The 20,534-nt window shown below is 38.5% G+C and overlaps 1 protein-coding gene across 1 annotated transcript in view; it reads right to left on the bottom strand.

Annotated features, from left to right (window-relative positions):
* STK32A (serine/threonine kinase 32A) overlaps positions 1–20,294 on the bottom strand; it is a 155,231-nt gene extending 134,937 nt beyond the window's left edge. The window contains exons 1-2 of the mRNA XM_003900313.5: positions 20,063–20,294; positions 15,914–16,061 (exon numbers count right to left, since the gene is read on the bottom strand). Coding sequence (XP_003900362.3) covers positions 15,914–15,965 — 52 coding nt within the window. The 5' untranslated portion in view covers positions 15,966–16,061; positions 20,063–20,294. The remainder of the gene's footprint in view (positions 1–15,913; positions 16,062–20,062) is intronic.
* Between the last annotated feature and the right edge of the window lie 240 nt (positions 20,295–20,534).

The following is a 20,534-nucleotide window of genomic DNA, read 5'->3' as shown; positions in this document are numbered from 1 at the left end:
GGCATTGCCTGGTCTGAGTGCTGTATCCAATAAGTTAGCCAGCAACTCAGGGGTAAATGACTCCTTTATAAGACAGCTAGAAAAGTAGTTCGGTAAATGAAAAGGAATAATAGCCTCAATTCTTACTTCCCTTGCAGTGGTAATAGGTGTACTTATTCTTGTCAGGTGCTGTGTCATACCGTGCATTCATAAGTAGATGCAGAGGCTCATAAAAATGGCACTTACTGAAACCTCCCTTGACTAACCTCCACCTTCTCCAGAAAAGCTTCTTCTTTTGGAAAATGAAGCAAAACAACTAAGCCATGACATGCTAAAAAAAAGTTTGAAAAGAGCTGTAAGGAGAGTTTGTTAGATAGGGGTTCTAAATTTCTTTTCAAATAATTAATATGTCAGTATGTTCAATTCTTTGCCTTCCACTTTTTTTTTTGAGGGGGAATCTCACTCCGTCGCCCAGGCTGGAGTGCAATGGCATGATCTCAGCTCACTGCAAGCTCCGTGTCCGGGGTTCACGTTATTGTCCCGCCTCAGCCTCCCAAGTAGCTGGGACTACAGGTGCCCGCCACCACACTCAGCTAATTTTTTTGTATGTTTAGTAGAGACGGGGGTTTCACTGTGTTAGCCAGGATGGTCTGGATCTCCTGACCTCGTGATCCGCCCACCTTGGCCTCCCAAAGTGCCAGGATTACAGGCGTGAGCCACCGCGCCTGGCCTGCCTTCTACTTTTAAACTTCCTCAGTAAAGCAACCTTTTCGATTACCTACTCCACCCTGACTCATTCTGATCACCTGCTCCACCCTAACTCGGTCCGCTTACCTGCTACCTGCTTTGCCCCCACTCCGCCAAAGCACTCACCCTGTCATTCTCTTCAAATTAGCCAATCAGAATTAGTTTAGCCTGTGCAGTCTAACCCTAGCCAACAGGGGAACCACACAGCAGCAGGGGCCACGTGTGTCAGGGGTAAGAACCCCTCCCCCTCCCTTGTCCAAGTGTGCGCTCATCATTGTTCCATCTGTAAGGGTGCACCCTTCTATATAGAAATACCTTGCCTTGCTGAGAATTAAAAAGTAAATTTTATATTCGAGTGCTATTCCTTTTGCAGCACTGAAACTGTACATATAACATTCAGAAACCTAATAATAAAGCACTTTGTAGCCATTAGTATGTGAAGCAAAGTGCTAGCCATTTAACCTGCATTATTTCGTATAATCCTTATTAGCCCCAAAATACAAGTGAAACACTAAGACTTGAAAAGAATATGTACCAGCTCATAGAGCTGGTAAGAGCTGAAGCAACAGTCAAACCAAAGGTGTCTCCCAAAAACGTAGGTTTAAGTCCTAACCCCTGGTATGTCAGAATTGAAATTTATTTGGGAATGGGGTTGTTGCAGATATAACATGTTCAGTTAAGATGGTACAGTATCAAAATGGAGTAGAGTGGGCCCTGAATTCGGTATGACTGGTGTCCTTATAAGAGAAGGAAAATTTGTACACAGACACATTTGAGAAAGTGATCAAGCAGGGAAAGAGAGTAGTTTTTAAGATCTATGAAGAGAGGGTTCTAGAATTCCATGGTATCTACTTGTGCCCTGCTTAGCACTTGGAGGAGGGAGACCAAGCAAAAGTATTTCTAGTGTGAATTATTTCTGTCCTTAACTGAATCTGCCAGCCATTTGAAATTCTTTGCTATCAGTACATTTTGAATGCAAATAAAATGATATACATTTGTCTTCTGAGCACTCACTCCTCCAGTATGGGTAAGCAAAAGCTCTGCCATGTTCGGTAGTGCTATAGGCCATCAACTAAGGCACAGTCCTGACTCTAATCGTTAGCTGACTCCAGGGATCCTTCCTGAAATTATTCTGAAGGGAGTACAAACATTATTTTTCACCATCATGTAAGGATAAATGCAGGCCGGACGTGGTGGCTCATGCCTGTAATCCTAGCACCTTGAGAAGTTGAGGTGGGTGGATCACTTGAGGTCAGGAGTTCAAGACCAGCCTGGTCAACATGGTGAACCCCCAATCTCTACCAAAAAAATACAAAAATTAGCCAGGTGTGGTAGTGCGTACCTATAATCCCAGCTACTCAGGAGGCTGAGGTGAGAGAATCACTTGAACCCGGGAGGTGGAGGTTGCGGTGAGCTGAGATCACGCCACTGCACTCCAGCCTAGGTGACAGAGTGAGACCCTGTCTCCAAAAAAAAAGCTAAATGCAGTCCCACATAAATCATAAATGCCTTTAATAGTTAAATGTTAAGAGTTTTGAGCAATTCCACTCCTAAATTCACACCCAAAATATTAAAAGCAGGAACTTAAATTCTTGTACACCAATATTCACAGCAGCAGTATTCACAATAGTCTAAAGGTAGAAACAACTGAAGTGTCCAACAGCAGATAAATGGAGAAACAAAAAGTGGTATATGGAATAGGTAAGTAATAAAAGGAAGTTCTGATATATGCTACAACATGAATGAACCTTGAAAATATTATGCTAAGTGAAATACACCAGATAGAATAGGATTCCTCTTACATGAGGTACCTAGAGGAGTCAAATTCGTAGAGACAGAAAGAAGAATAGAGTTATTAGAGGCAGAGGGTAGGGGGAATTGAAGAGATCTTGTTAATAAGTACAGTGTCTCTGTATGGGAAGAAGAAAAAGTTCTAGAGAGGAATGGTGGTGATAGTTGTACAACATTATGAATGTACTTAATGAATTAAACACTTAAAAATAGTTAAAATGGTAAATTTTCTGTTATATATATATATTTCCACAATAAAAAATGAAGAAAAGAAGAGCCAGCTTTGAGTAAATAGTACAGAAACCTCCACAGCAATTCAAGTGACTATATTTGTTTTTTAAATAATATTCAAACCAAAAATTAATCCTACCTGAATAAACCAACCAAGCTGCTTTAGATGTTATTAATTGTAGAGATGGTTTAAACACTCCAAAAGAAATATTCATCTCTTCCTTCATGCCACAAATTTTGTTTCAGGATCAAAGGTTTATAAAAACTTACAAAATTGCAATCTAAGAGAATTCAACTGTATTTTTACATTTAAGTATGTTTAAAACGGTATGTATATTTAAGTAAATTATAGTATATTTATGTTTTAGAATTGTACAACTGCTAAATTATTCAACAAAATCAACAAATTTCAAGGAATTGACATAAACTACCTATGGTATGAGTGAAAACGAGGATACAAAAGTATATTGAATATCATCCCAGATACATCAAGTGTCTTTTATACACATACACAGATCAAAAATAGATCATTAATGCATTCACTTAATCAACAAAGTAGGTGCTAAGGATACAAAAGTGAACAAAATAGCAAAAATCCCTGGCCCTCATGGAGTTTACTTTCTACTGAGAGGAAAAACACAATTAACAAATAATTAAGTAAATTTAAACAAGAAATATGGCAGGAAAAAAAAAAAAAACCATAGTGGGTAGGAGGAATGAGGGCTACTAGAATGCAGATAGGGGTTGCAAATGAAAACAGTAAAAAATATTAGCAATGGTTATCGCTGGGCTGAGGCATGATGGGTAATTCTTCTAGATTTTTATTTTATGAGTTTTCTGCAACTCACATGCATTTCTTCTATAATTGTAAATCTTGCTTTTAACTATGCATTTAAATACGTGTTTCCTAAGAATAGGTGCAATGAAGTTCATCTACCTTTATATCAGATACCACCACAAATGTTAATGATAGGATATTTCAGGACTATATGACAGTCTCGATATCATATCAGGACTACCAGAAAACCCACTGAGGAAAGCAATCAGGCCAATTCTAGTTATTGATTAGGAACATAAGACTTAAACAGAAGATCTTTTTAATACCACAAGCCTTATTTTAGAGCCTTTTCCCTGGTATGTTATACTCTGGACAGAAAATGAAGAAATTATCAAAGTGGCAAAAACTTCAATATTTTATAAAAATACATAAAAATTATCCCACAAGGTATCATATTAATTAAGCTGACCTAAAAAAGGTTGAAGAGTGGCCAATGACAATGATGATGACAATGATGATGAAATAAATTGTTTTTGTTTTTGGTGAGATGGAGTCTCACTCTGTTGCCCAGGCTAGTATGCAGTGGTGCAATTACAGCTCACTGTAACCTTTATCTCCCGCCACCATACCCAACTAATTAAAAAAAAAATTTTGGTAGAGATGGAGTCTCACCATATTGCCCAGGCTGGTCATGAACTCCTGGGCTCCAGCGATCCACCAGCCTCAGCCTCCCAAAGTGCTGGGATTAAAGGTGTGATCCACTTCACCTGGCTTATAATGGATTGTTAAATACATGGATAAAGGACATTAAAATTGTTGTCCTTAGACTCCAAATGGGTAGAAGAAGCTAAGAAAAGCTCTAGAGTGGTGCTGAACTGGATGATTAACTCCAGGGAAGAAAAGGTGCCCTGGATGGAACCCCTGATACTAAATAATGTGGTCTAAGGCATATGCATGTGAGTTACAGCAGAAGCGAAGATGAATGTCACTGTGAAATGAAATTATTTTTAGCTCTCTGAAAGTAAGATTTAGAGTTAGGCACATAATGGATATTTGATGTATTCTTGCTGAAGAGCAATTCCCAATGTTTGTTTTTGAAATTTTATATATGCATTCTGGTTGGCCATCCTGGGAAGATAGCTATAACTGAAATAAATGGGATTCATTTTAGATCAAGATTCCAGATCTACCCATATGACTCTCTGACTTAAGGTCAGTGGCTTAATCTTCCTGTGCCTCTGTCCAGTCCTGCTATGTTTAAATTGTAGACTGATCAAATAATAAAATGCATTATAGTTGTTTGACAGTCTCTGCCAACATTCCCTAACAAGAAAGTTACTGGATAGTAAAGTACATTTTCACATCATTTGCTTCCAAATCAAACTCTCTGAGGTACTCAATATCTGGATATGGAGGTAGGGGTTGGTGAGAGCCTAAGAGACAGTCAAAATTTGGAGACAGCAACTGCAGAGCATTAAAACCCAAACGTGATGTCCTTCTGGGTATAAGGCCCTGTGTGTCTAGCCTGGTCCGTACTGATGAAGCCAGTCCTGGTTCCTGGCCACCCAATTTAATAGATGTATATTACATGCTCTAGTACCTCATCTTTAAAAAATCCATTATATTATATTTAGCTGAATTATATTAGGCATCATCTGTTTGTTTATTTCTCTGCTTCCTTTTAGACCAAACTTCTTGAAGCTTGTCTATACTTGCTGTATCTGCATTCTTACCTTCCATCTACTCCTAACTCATTATAGTCTGGCTCAGGCCTCCACACTCCACTAAACTGCTTTTGTGAATACCAACATCCTCCATGTTGCATACTCCCATAGATTTTTCTCACTTACTTAGTCACACAGGAGCATTCAACATAAGTGAACTACAACAAGAGTAGTGTTGAACTGGATGATCAACTATCTCTTTCCTTCCACTTTCCATAGCTAGATTGCTTTCCTCTTTGTGTTTTCTAAATATTAGGATTCCTCTTCTCCTTTGTCTCCACACTGTCTCTCAGAGCAGGCTTTGCCATCCCCGTAGAATTAATACCCATGTCTTTCTGTCTCCATCCCAGATGTTTCCACTCATTGCTGGATACTCCATTCCAGCTCCTACTTGGTACCATCATTTAGCTGTCCCATAATCACTGTATGCATCCAAAAGTGAACTCTAGACTGCCTGTGAGCAGGTCCCAAACCCCTCCCCTCCACGCATCTCCATCTTAGTAAAATGTCACAGTCATCCACATAACTACTCAAGCAAAAACCTAGGATTTATCCTTGATTTTGTTCTTTCCATCTCACCCCACATTCAAGCCATCAGTAACACCTAATTATTTTATATTTAAAATAAATGTTGAATAAACTCTTAGCTTTCCATCTGCACTGCCACACTGTGAGTCCGGACACTATCATCTTTCACTGAAATGAAGATGAGGCCACTTTTTTTTTGAGATGGAGTCTTACTCTGTCGCCCAGGTTGGAGTGCAGTAGATCTCGGCTCACTGAATCCTCCACCTCCTGGGTTCAAGGGATTCTCCTACCTCAGCCTTCTGAGTAGCTGGGATTACAGGCGCCCACCACCATGCCAGGCTAATTTTTGTATTTTTAGTAGAGACAAGGCTTCACCATGTTGGCCATGCTGGTCCTGAATTCCTGACCTCAGGCGATCTGCCCACCTCGGCCTCCCAAAGTGCTGGGATTGCAGGCATGAACCACTGCACCCAGCACAGTAGGCCACTTGTGATTTTTTTTTCATCCCAGCAACTTAAGTGAGTTCTCTACATAGCACTTATGGAAAATTACAATTACAAATTTGGATTTCACAGATCAGAAAATTCAGTCTCTGCTTCCTGCCCCACCAAAAAATAGGGAAGAAAAGGGAAATCAATATCAGGTCACTTTTGTTTTTTATTTGCCAAATAAAGGCATTGGAAACCATGATGATTATATAATGATAGCAATAACAGCTAACATTTATTGAGCAATTACTGTGTGCCAGTCAGTAGCTAAGCATTTTACCTGGCAAAGTTTTTTATTCTCACAAAAACTATATGAGACATACTATTATTAGCCCCCTTCTACATATGAGAAAACGGGGGATCAGAGAGGTAAGTCACTTACCTAGGTTCTCACTATGAAAAAAAAATTCTATTTCCACAATCCATAAATACTAAGCACACACACATACAAAAAGCGACATAATCTTAAAATTAAATTTTTAATAGGTTTAATAAGTTTGTGGGATGCTTATTACATTGCCCTAATTTTTCTCTTCCACCATAGACTAAGAAAAGCTTTGTCTTAGTTGCTACTTGTCTACAGAGAGTGACTGGGAACCACTGATTTAATCTGTAGCCTTCTGATGCCATGATATTAGTTAAGGTCGAACATCAGCTCTAGAGTCTATCACTTAGGATCCACTAATAAAAAAAAAAAAAAAGTCACTTAACCGGCTCACCAGCCCTTCATCATTTCAAATGGTTGGCAGCAAATGGTTGCCACTAACACTTGAAGAGCTTGATGGGGTCCTTTAAGAATATAATTGGAGCTTCTCCAGGGAAGCAGCCTCCAAGGCCAATTGATGGCAGCTGTTTGCACTGTCAGCACTTCCCTTTTATAAAACACGGTGCCCCAGGAAGTAAGGGATGTATCCATTCCTGGTGCCAAACCAAGCAATGGGCAGCAAGAGCTTCTTTTCCTGTTGCTGGACCCCAATTCATGGATTTGCTCAGAAGTCAGAAATACATTGACAATTTCATTCAAACAAATTGCAAAGTAGAATAGTGGGGCAGGATGGGGGATCAGCATCAACTGTTGGATGCTCTTCAATTGAATAAATATCTTTAGTAGGAAGCAAATTCTGCCTAGTCATATTTCAAATGCATTACAGGTTATAACCATGTAATTGAATTTAGGTTGTGTGGCCATTAAATAGTATATCCTACAAAAATAGCATATTTTGCCCTCAAACACACTAGATTTATTGGCCCAAGTATTTCCACTGGTTCACACAGATCAACTGAATGACAGGGAAGAATGAATTTATTAAGCATCTGCAAAGAACAGATTGTAGTCTCAGTGTAAGGCCAGGGTATTATAAGGGGATATCAGAAATCTCCTAGGGCATAAGAAGAAATGTCTGCAAGATGCTTAGAGCAGGAGTCAGCACCATATGGCCCACAGGCCAAATCTAATTCTCTATCTCTTTTTGTATAGCTCATGAACTAAGAATGGTTTTTACACCTTTTTTTGGGGGGGGGGGGGGATGGAGTTTTGCTCTTGTTGCCCAGGCTGGAGTTCAAAGGCATGATTTGGGCTCACCGCAACCTCTGCCTCCCAGGTTCAAGTGATTCTCCTGCCTCAGCCTCCCAAGTAGCTGGGATTACAGGCATGTGCCACCAGGCCCAGCTAATTTTGTATTTTTAATACAGACAGGGTTTCTCCATGTTGGTCAGGCTGGTCTCGAGCTCGTGACCTCAGGTGAGCCGCGCACCTTGGCCTCCCAAAGTGCTGGGATTACAGGCATGAGCCACCATGACTGGCCGATTTTTACACTTTTTATTGATTGGAAAAAAATCAAAAGAATAATATTTGATCACATGTGAAAAATATTTTTGAAATTCGCATTTTGGTGTCCATAAATAAAGTTTTATTGGAACAAGGCCATATTCATTTGTTTCTGCATTGTCTAAGGCTGCTTTTATGCTACAATGGCAGAGTTGAGTAGTTGTGACAGAGACTGTATTACTTGGAAAGTGTAAAATATTTAGTATCTGGCCCATCACAGAAAAAGTTGCCAACTCTGCTTTAAGTCATTCTCATAAATAATCAAAGGTATAGGTTACTCAAGTGTAAAACAAGGCTAATCTTACTATAAATATACCTCCAGAAAGGACAGAAAACATAGTTTAGGAGGAAACAGAAAAGTCTATGCAAGGCTATTGGGTTCAAAATCTATAGCCATAAGTTTTCAAGTCCTTTTTGCCAATGTCCTGTTTTAGCAAGAATATTATTCCATGACTGGCTCTTTGATGTCTGTGTTTCCAAATGAAACTTCCATGAATGGTCACATACTAATGCATAGTAGAAATCCCTGTATATTTCATGGGACCTGAGTTAGTGAATTGAGGGCCAACACTGGTCACTCTAATTGAGTTGACATTTGCAAGGCCATACAGCAGAAGTCAGCTCCCCTGAAGACCTTCACTCCCATTTTCTTTGAAGACAGTAGGCTTGAAGTGATAACCAAATTGTCTGAACAATGAAACTGGTTTGCAGATTTAATTTTTCAACCTAGGTAGTTGCAAGTTGAAAATTAAAAATGTCTATAGCTTTGGATAGTACAAAAAGTTAGGGTAGCTGAGTGTTACTTAATAATCAGCAACTACTTCACAAGAATTTGTTCAGAAGACCCTCTTTGACTAACATGTTCTGGAGTTTTAAAAAATAATAAAGAAGCAGTGAATTTTCATCAGATCCAACTTGTGTTTTAACTAGAAACATCCAACATCCCAGAATTAAACGGAGCTATCTTGTGTTTTACTTATTAAACCAAATAGATATAAATTATGCAAAATAAAAACTTGTAAGGAAAACTTACAGAGGAGCATAACCACTTTTGATCATATAATAGGAACATTACATTGTTTCATATAAATCACATTACAAATATTTTACATGTAAAAATTTGCTGCCATTAAACCAGCAGGAAAAATCAATGGAGAGATGTTTCCAACAGAAAGAGTAGATATGATTATAACCTTTCATTTCCCAAACTGAGATCCACAGAATATTATGAGCTATAGACATTAAAATATTTTTCACAAAAATTATTTCATTTTGAAATAAATATTACAAATATCAGAAGACTGAGATTTCAATATTGTAGGTCATTTCAGAGACTTTAATATGCTAACAAACACTGGAAGCTCTAAAGGCAAGATATGACTTTCCTAAATTTGTTTGAGTTGATTCTCCTAAACAAGTATTCATAACTCACTGCTCAGGGAACACTTCAGTTGGAACTACTAGCTCAGTGTTTGTGGTCTGTTTTCTGGCTTTCTAGTTTGTTTCTCCAATCCCTTTGTATGGAGAAATAAAGCCCTTACAAATTAAAACCCTTGCCATAAATTGGACTTGAGGTTATTTATGACAAATGCCTTTACTAAATGTTAGGTTGTCCAAGATGACTTATTTTTTTAAGAAGCCAATTCTTGCTAGAGAAATTTTCCTTTAACTTTTCCAACCATTCTACTGCAAAATAATAAATACAAGATAACGTTACTCAAGACTGGTAAGGGAAAGTTGGAAATTCATTTGCCTATTAAAATGAGTGCAAATAGGCCATGCAGACATTCAAATAACAAAAGAAATTTTCAATGTCCTTCATAGCTGGAATCAATTTAGTAACCTCCTATTTCTTTTGGCTTGCAAATCTGTGGCCAATTTTCTTGGCCCAACATTTTAAAGGATCTCATTGCCTCTGTCACTGAAGATGCTGGAAAACTGGAAACAGCCACATATCCTAGGAGATGAGTGTTGCCAAATAAAAGTAGAACACTGAGCTTTCAGCAAGTCCAAAGAGTAATGCAATAATTGAACTCTCTGCAAACTCAGGGCATTGATGAGCTCTTTAGAGCAGCTTTTTAAACTTAAGACCAAATTTTCTTAGCTATAATACTCTAGAAGAAGTTGTCTCTTGATTTAACTAAGCCAACTTTATCACCTTACATTCTTTGTATAAACTTGGATACATATATTACTCATAATGACTGCAAGATTTTTTTCTTGTTGCCTAGACTCTGAATTGTAAACAAGTCCACTCTCTCCTGTAAAGATTTCTTTTTTCTAAATCAGCCTGAAAACCTTAATAATTGGACTTTTAAAATGTTCGTTGTTTAAAATAAAACAAACAAGCAAAACCATACCAACCAACCAAACAAACAAAAAAAACTCTACTGCATTCAGATAGAGAAAATAAAGTAGATTTTTTTAAAAAGGGTTGTAAGCATTAAAAACAAATATCACTTGCACACCTATTCTTTTATTTCAGAAAACAAAAAATGTTTTTCTGCATCATGAATTATTTCTCAGAATATCCATACAGTAGTTGAGAATGGGGGACAGTTTTCACTGGATCTGTTGATCAAATGGGATTACTTATTAGTCAGTTTGGGACTTAAATCAGACAAAGTAAACTTTAGTTATTTTCATCCCAATTAGTTCTTGATTTTGCCTTAAATAAAAATGCAATAACCTCAGGGGGGATAAAAAAGATATCAGATGAGATTATGTTTTTGTGCAGTCAATAACTTGGCTTCTTTTAAAGTGTTTTTATATAGGTTTTAACAGAATCCATAAAATCTGCCATTCTGTTAATCCAATCAATAGAAACATGAATAGGTCTAATCAACCATGGCATCGACAGAGTTGTATTTAATCAATTCTGTTTCTCTTAGAACTTAAAGTCCTTGGAAGAGTTCATACTAGGAAACGCTGATGTTAGTAAATAACACTTAATTAGCATTAATTGGGTAGTTACTTTATATGAAATACCTTGCTAAGTGTTTTATTTACATTATTTATTAAATCCTCACAAAGACCTAATGAAGTATGCCCAATTATTCCCTACATTTTACATATAAAGAAACTGAGGCTTACAAAGTTTACATAAGTTTCACAATAGAAGTTCCCCCTCAATTAATTCATTAGTAATTATTTAGGTTTGGAGACTTTTCTTGCGGTATCTCAAGTTTCCTTAGAACACCATATAATTAGTCAAATTGACTCTAGTGTCTGATAATGGCTGACCAGGCTATATCCCCTTTGACTCTTCTCATAGAAACATGTACATTACTGGTACATGGCATGGCTGAGATTTGAACCTGTGTATGCCTTTCCAGTACTCTAGCCCATCATGCCAGGCTGTGTCCCATTACTAAAACACAGAGCATAATTAGGTAGAAGAGAGAATGATGGTTCCTCAGACGGTCAAACAAGGAATTATATGATCCAGTGATTCCACTTCTAGGTATATACCCAAAAGAATTGAAAACAGGGACTTGAACAGATATTTGCACACCAATGTTTATAGCAGCCTTATTCACAAAAATCAAAAGGTGAGGACAATCATTGTCAACTGATGAAAAGATAAACAAAATGTGGTATATCCATACAATGGAATATGACTCAGACTTAAAAAGAAAGAGAACCTTGACACATGCTACAACATGGATGAACCTTGAAAATATATGCTAAATGAAATAAGCCAGAACCAAAAGAACAAATCTTATATGTTCCATTTATATGAGGTACATAGAGTAGTTAAATTCATAGAAACATAAAGTCAAATGGTTGTTCACAGGGACTGGGGAGGGGACGGAATGTGGTTGTTATTGTTTCAGAGGTACCAAGTTTCAGTTTGAGAAGAGAAATGTTCTGAAGATGGATAGTGGTGATGGTTGCATGATAATGTGAATGTGCTAATGTCATAAACGGTATATTCTAAGATGATTAAATGGTACGTTTTGTTACATGTATTTTACCACAATAATAAAAAAAAGTAATTAGGACTTAGATTTGCCCTAAAACATAAAAGCCAAAACTGCAAAACCAAACAATAGTATAATTTGAGATCTATATAATTATACTATACTCAAATAGTATAATTTGAGATTTATGAAAGATATCTTATATAATCAAATAAGCAAGCCTTTTTCTTTTTTGACAGAGTCTTGCTCTGTCGCCAGGCTGGAGTGCAGTGGCGCAATCTCAGCTCACTGCAAACTCCACCTCCCGGGTTCAAGTGATTCTCCTGCCTCAGCCTCCCGAGTAGCTGGGACTACAGGCGTGCACTGACATGCCCAGCTAATTCTTTTGTATTTTTAGTAGTGACGGGGTTTCACCATGTTGGCCAGGATGGTTTCAATCTCTTGACCTCGTGATCCGCCCACCTTGGCCTCCTGAAGTGCTGGGAATACCGGCGTGAGCAACCGCACCCGGCCTGAAAATGTTCTACTTTGTTTTCACCGAATAAAGATCAACATAAGTAACTAATAAAATGATGTGTTCAAGATAAGATACCAGATGGAACAACATGAAATACAAGTATCAGGATGAATTCTGGCAAGAATAGCTTATCTCAAGGGACATCCAATAACCTCTTATCTTGCTCCTTAATTACCTTCAAAGTGAACAAAAAAACTTTTTCCATGAGAGAGAATTCTTGAAATATTACTTGGGAAAATTGGTTAAATTTTCTTCTCATATCTATATATTTGGAATATTAAATAGTTTGAAGAACATATTAAACACTTTTTAAAAATCACGTATTGGGATTCTTTTCAGCAATATTTTTAAAAATAATTAAGTTGGCTCATTTTAGTGCCCTTGATACTGGCCCAGTTTGATTATATATATAAAAATATGGATATCAAAAATGAGATAGGCATTAATGTTGTTTGGTTCATCGGTGCTTTTTGGTTGTTTTTTCTTGGTCAGGAGCTTCACGGCAATCAGATGCAATTTTACCTTGTGCTGAATCCAGATTTATGCGAAGAGTCAAATGAACTTTAAGAAATGTACTGAATTTTAAAGAAAAGTAAATTCCCTAGAATGGCATACTTTTTCTCCCAAAATCAATGCTCTTTTAAAGAAATCAGTTAACATGGCAATAAATGCAGTCTCTTTGGCCAACTCGTGCTCATGAGAGAATGTTAAGATATAGGCAACTATTCAATCCTAATTTTGTCATTATTTGGATTTTGGACTTGTTTTTCCTGTTCTTGAACTATTCTTTTCATGTCATTTCATAGCTGGCTTCTTCTCATCTTTCAGGCTTCAGCCCAAATGCCACCTCTTTAGAAAGACAACCGCAACCACTCTATCTGAAGTGGCCTCCTCACCATCACTGTCACTGTCTGTAAGATCACTAGGAGTCATTTTCTTCATGGCACTTTAACACACTGTGAAGTTATCTGGTTTATGTATTATTTACCCATTTATTGTCATCTTTTCAGCATCCGAACATGGGGTTCACAATGACAGAGCAAGGACCAACTTGTTTCCTCCTGTATTCCTCATGTCTAAAGAGTGACAGGTTTATAGTAGGTGGACTTGCCCTCCTACTTCCTTTGCCTTGCAACTGTCTGCATAAACAGAGAGCCTAGCACCTCTGGGAAGCACAGACTTGTTGCCATGCTCATATCTTCCCTTTATGGGTGCTGCAGTGGGTTCATCTCATTGGGCTGAGAAGCCGGGCAACAAAAAGGTGGTGACCTAGAGGGTGTTAAGAAAGACCTGTCTGGTCTCCTAACTCTCCTCCAACCGAGTTTTTCTAGAGTCCTTTAAAGTAACTAAAAAGGGATAGCTTATTTCCCAGTTGTCACAATTCTTTGGGTATGTAGCTTTCTTGGCCATCCCACAAGAAGAAAGCCTGGCTGAACCAAGGAAGAGTTAGGCATTTCTTTGTTTTCTCATCATAATGCTATCCTAATACCTTCAAATGTAGCCCAGCAAGTTAAAAGCATGCAGCTGGTCTCCCTTTTCCACCCTATTCTCTGACGACCAGACTCATGTACAATATTAGCTCTGAGTCCAAAGGAAGCAGAGGAAACCAACTAAGTGAAAAGCAAGCCTATTTGTCTTTCCATTTTAGAGACAGAAAAATTAAGTAATATCATTAGTCTCTAGATCTTTGCTTTTACTATTTGATAAATTAAAGCAAGGCAACAAAAATGGCCATGAAAAAAAAAGATTTCTTAAGATCCCTTTCCAACTATATAATTTCAAAGTTCCTATGAACTATTCTGTAGAAATAGTAAGAATGGACCTCCAAACTGAGTGAATAGCTGGAAACAAGGCATCCTGATCAGCCGTATGCTTTGTTTTTAAAAGTATTTCCATCCAATGATTCAGAACTAAGATTGTTTGCCCCAACTACAGCAGATATAGTTGTCCCCAATCATGACAAACTCCTCATTCTCCTTTTCTTTTGTAATAAAACAGAACTCCTTATTTTTAGAAAGTTCATGGCCACCCAAGATAACAAACTAAATTTCCCAGTCTTGCTTGTATCTAGGTAAGTGCAAGTGAACAAAAGTGACAAGTCAGAGCAAATCCTATAAATCGGTGGGCATAACCTCCCCTACTTTCCACCTTTCTCACTGGCTGGAATTTGGTGTGGTTGGTTAGCCACCCTGAGGGGACCACTCTGGAAATGGGAAGAGAGGGAAAAAGGCAAGTAGTTGGCATCAGAGTCCCTAAGCTGCTGGAACCACACATCACCTGGATTACTTATGCCTAGATTGTCACATGAGAAAGATAAACATGTCCATTTGGCTTAAGCCGCTGTTGTTTGTAGTTTTCATTTCAGCAATCAAACTTGCATTCTAACCTGATAAACTTCCCTTGATGATTTAGAAGCTTCTTCAGAATTCACAACGTTACTCTAGGATCTCAAAATGATAAACTTCTTGAGTTGGAAGGAACTTATCTCCTCACTTTATTTATAACAAAATTGAACATAGAGTCAGTAAATAAGCTGCTTGGGCCTAACAAGTAACTGGTGGTAGGACCGGTGTCAGATTTCCTGAATTTCAGTCCATTCTTTTCCTCCCTGTTCCAATTGGCAGAGCTCTCTGGGAATTACTCAGAAGGGCTCCCTCTCAGAGGTCTGGACAACTTACTACCTGGGGCTTGGGACATTTTTTCCCCCCAGACAACCTGTAAACAGCTTCCACCTGCATATGCCAACGCTGTTCACACTTAACATATAGGGAAGAAGGGGACATGAGGAGGCATTGCTCCGTTCCAGCATGCCTTACTGATGGGAGAATCAGGAGGACTCATGCCTTTACTCATGTCTTGCTGAGTATGGCCTGGAAAGTTACCCTTTTCTCCAATAAAACTGATTCTTTTTTCTGTGATGTAGTATTATGGGATTTGTCTAGTACACAAAAGCTTGGTAGTTGGAAATTCAGAAGGCACAGCTTCATTCTATAATATTATGAGCACCGGTTATCATTTATGTACATGTTGATAATATATTTTCTATAACAATGAGCAATGGGGGTAACTTCAACTGCCAAGGAACAGCACAGAGGACAAACAAATCATTTAATTATCCACTACATGCCAAACTGCAGCTCATTTTGGAGAAAGGACATTGGTATAGTGGAGATGAGGAAAGCTGCCAAAGGTCCCATGGAAAGTGGAAGGTAAAACCTAGCTATGAGCCTACAAAGTCCTCAGGCTCACTCACGCAGCTTTGCCTTTTTCCTTCAAGGCCCTACAGACAATGCTTATACTTAACTTATGAAACTAGAAGCATATACTTGAATTTTGCAAAATTCTATTTTTTTATATGCCACTATCCCGTATTTCTTACCATCTTCATTTTCATCAAACACCGGTGGTTTGCTTGAAGTGTTGGCTCCCATGGTTGAATCTGCCCAGACCTGGATCCTTGAGTTATACTATCCTGGCAGAAACACCCATCTTCACTCAAAACATGTCCTGAAGCCTTAGTTGGATATCTAGGACAGGAAAAGAAATAGTATCCTAATAATCCTATACTCTAGGCATTCTGAGTATAAGACTGTGGCCGAAACATAAACCTCATCTGTATCACTGTAGTGAAAACTTTTGTGTTTGAAAACCAACCATGATTTCAGAATGAAAACATCAAGCGAAAGGAGAACACACTGCATGGCTCATCAACAGCAGACCTAGACTTACAAAATGGGAGGAAAACAACATATTTTTCAAAGTATGTAGAAAGTGTAAAATGAAGTCAGCGATACTTTATTCAACAACTATAATATAAAAATATTGTTGAGAAAATATGCTGATTTTATACTTTCTTGTTACTGGGTGATCAACAACAAAAACTTTCTTTTTTAGTCATAAAGATGCACTAGCTATCTGTTTCTGCATACCCTGGAGGGTACTACAATGTAAAAGAAGCAAGTTCTGGGTTGGACTTGACCACACCAGCAAATTGCTGAATTTCAATATATTTCTCTTTTTCCTTCTTCTGAACTTGGAGAAGATAATAGTCCTTTCCTCAATGGAGAGTTGAATGTGATAGACATACATTTAACTCATTATATATTAAGTTAAATGTATAATACACACATGTATAACTCTTTGTGTTGTATTTATATATTATTAACTTTTTGTGTTGTATTATATAACTGTTAATATATATCAACATATATTATGTTTATATATAACATTTATATATATCAACTCTGTGTTGTATTATATAATTCTTAATGTATTGAGTTACATAAATGTGTGATATGCATACACTTAACTCATTATATATTAAGTTAAATAATACACATATATGTATAACTCTGTTATATCATATGTATGTTATGTTATATCACATTTATATATAACTATGTATTGAGTTACATAAATGTATGATATGCATACATTTGACTCAATACACAAAACATTTTCATAGCATAAGTGCTCAAAACTGTTAGCCACTCTGAGGCTCAAATTAAATATGTGTGAACAAGAAAAAATCGTGAAAAAAATATTTATGGCTTTGCTCCACTTTAAAACATAATGGTAAAGAGAGGCAGCATCCTGTGTTCCTGTCCTAAAACTGACACTGATAATGCCTTTGGTCCAGTTACCTAACCTCTCACCTCTAGAGTAGGGGAAATAACAGTGTCTACCTCAGGAGTGACAAGCTGGGATCCCTATAGGAGCCAGGCAGATGACGCGAATGAGTGAGCCAGACTGGGCATTTAACATTAGTGCACTGGGTAGACAATGGTGACTTTGGCTCCATCCAAATAAAGTAATTGCACTCAGATCAAATAGATTGTCACCACATGGAAACATAAGCCCAGATCTTCAGATCTACCCCCAAAATGGGGTAAAGGTCTAGATTTTGTACAAAATAATATTTTAAAATTCTACTCAGATATCTGGCTTAAGGAAATTTCATGCTTAGCACAAATATGGTCATGGTTACAGATAATGAGACAATGTATATAAGGTAATTGGCACAATGCCTAGCGCATCATATGCAAAGAATGAATGCTAGCTCCTGCTGTTTCTAAGAGTAGCAGAATTTCCCTATTGCATATTTTTTAAAATAGCTGATTTCCTCCTGAGCTGTTTACATGTGAAGGGAATATCGATTACAGGCAGAATTGGAGAAAGTGTTAAGGATGAGTTATTGAAAAAGAACTTACGAAACCCCTAAGCAAGTGTAGAAGAAAAGCTCATTTTCCCACTAGGAAAATGTAAGTAAACGCTTCATTTGGAAGGCAGACTCATTAAGGAAATGCTAGTTTTCATACTAAAAGCCAACTGCTGGCAAAATGCCTTATGGACTTTAACAAGAATCATTAAATAGAGAGCAGAGAGTCAGCAATTAGGAAGCAATCAATTAAATGGTATGGGAGAGGGAGTGGGTAGGGGCAGGTGGTCACAGGTGGCTGAAGGAAGCTCAGAGGAATTATTGAGACCCAGGAAGATAGAACTCAACCATTTCTCCAAGATAAAAAATCAAAAGGAGTTTAACTCCAGCGGACAAGGGAGTTAAGAAGTAAGTGGGATGCACTTTTTATTGTGAGTGTTTTATTGTGAGTTAGGGAGAAGCAAATGGGGTGGCCTTGTGCTTTATTATTGCATTTATAATCCAAATGAGGGTTAGTGTAAGGACTGAACCACTGATGGCACTAGAAAGAGATGAATGGTCCTAAAGGGAACATTAATTTTAAGGAATTGCAGTTGTTAACTGCAGGCAGAGGCTACATTCTCTTTTGTTTTGTGCTTAAAACCTGAGTACATGTAGTTTTCATACCACACCCCAGTCCTGTCATTCTTACATCTTCACACCTCAGGTTTTTCTCAAGTAGCCCATCATCCTGCAACATAAGAGATACCAAGCACTGACCTTGCAAGTTGTCAAATCAGAAAGAGAAAGAGGAAGGAATATTATCGCAATTTTCCATGTTTCAGAATATCATCCTGATGTGCAGACAATTTTGTTCACCACGGTCCCAGTGATTTTTTAATGGGAAGATAATGTGCAAACAGGGAACCATGTTTGCGTGTGTCTGGGGAAGGTGGAAGCAGATGGAACTACTGAGTGATCGTTTAGTATCTTCTTCATTGCACCTAACATACACAATCCAGTTTAAAATTATTTTTCATTTTCTGTCCCATGTGGATAACCAAATTCGATTTTTTTTTTTCATATTCAGAAAGAAATCTACCATTCTCTGGCAGGAAAATGGAGACACATCCTTTCCACTTTGCTGAAGAGCCCAATAGAGCTATAGGACTCTTTTACCAAACCCCCAGCCCTTCCTGATCTGCTGGCGCTAAGTCTGCAGTGTTACCTAAGCATTATTTTGAGATGTGAAGAGGACAGCTACCATCCATGAAAATGAAAATCCAAAGCATATGAAATGTTAAAGGAAGAGAAATTTGTCTTGCAGGAACACAGGGAGTTTTCAGAGTCTACCTTGACCTGGCTGATTTTCAGATTAACTAGGAACTAGTTCCCTAATACCAACCTTTCATCTTTGGCCTGTAATATGGGGGTTGTCAACAGGTAAACTTCTCTAACCACCAAGCCTCCCTAGATAAGGAGGTGTGGTCTTCTAGGATTGGAAAACAAAGGGGGCGATGCAAGAAAATTGCAACTTTTGATTGAACATTTTAGATTTCATCGTCACGAATGTGCATAGAAACAACTTATTTGTTTGCATTTGAAAAACAGAACGTCTTAGAGTTTAAGAAATATTTCATACAGGAAAAAACATGAAAAATGCCCAATAGCACTCAATTAACAATTGTTTATATTTGGTCCTCTTTATATCATCCTTTTTATTTTTAAAACATTTTAGGGAAATATTATTTCCACTTTAACCCTAAAGTCCAATTGATTTCCCTTTCACACTTTCCAAAGACAGCCACAATCACGGATGTGATAGATATTTCACAGTCCCCGTTCTACGATTTTACAAACATGACAAGTGTCTTAAAATAAGTCACCTAAATGGCGCGATAGAGTGGATATATTTTGCATCTTGCTGTGTCTATCTACCATCATACTTCTGAAATCTAGGTATAGGCATGCTGATCCCTACAGTTCTGATTTTAGCTTTTTAAGTGCTGCATAGCAGTCCGTTGTGTGAATACACATTACATTTTTTAAGTCCCGGGGGAAAAAGTCCTTGTGGAGATGAAGCCATCGTCAAAGGCAGCTAGGTTTTGCTTGTTTAGATGCTGGAGGACAAGCAGAAACACCTCCACTCACTTGTCTCAACCCAGCAAATATTTATTGAAGTCTGTGTGGCTCTGCACATGAGTCAGTGCCAGGCAGGGGAACCTGGGTGGAGTACAAAATAGCTAGAATTGGTCCCAGCCTGCATTTAGTTTTGTGAGTTACCTTGATCAGCAGCCTTTGTCTCCTCTTCTTGCACTTCCTAGCTTCCCATCAGTACCCTTAGTTTGTAGATTTATTGTTATTATTTGTTAAATCTAGACCACCACTCACCTAGTCTCGGTTCTTCCTTCATTCCTCGCATGAGGCTCGGAGCGATGCTTTCATCCAGGGAGCAGGAGCTAAGAGAAGAACTCCAAGAGCAAGGAGCAAGGAAAGGCACCTATCTGCCTGGAAGCGGCGGCGGCTGCGAGCGCCAGCCTGGGCTGGGCTGCGCTAGACTGAGCTGGGCTGGGCTGGGAAGGCACCTGCGGCTGCCAAAGGATCCGAGCGCCGCCCAGCGCGCAGCTACCCCGGAGGGGCGGCTCCTCGGCCAGGGAAGGAGGCGGGATCTGCTTGCCAGCGGGCGTCCCCGCTTAGCGCTCTCTTCAGAAACCGCGGGGCAGTTGCCTGGGTGAGAGCCAGACGCCTGGGGTCCGTTTGCCGCCTGCTGAGACTAGACAAGGAGCTCGGGAGGGCGAGGTTGGGAGAGAGGGCTACGGATGGAGATTCCGCCGCGCTTGGGCTGGGTCCGGAGCCGCCAGGA

The sequence above is a fragment of the Papio anubis genome, chromosome 5 (genome assembly GCF_008728515.1).
Source record: "Papio anubis isolate 15944 chromosome 5, Panubis1.0, whole genome shotgun sequence".
In the NCBI taxonomy this organism is placed as follows: Eukaryota; Metazoa; Chordata; class Mammalia; order Primates; family Cercopithecidae; genus Papio; species Papio anubis.
Note: the sequence above shows the minus strand (reverse complement) of the source record. Positions and strands in the feature narration are given on the sequence as shown.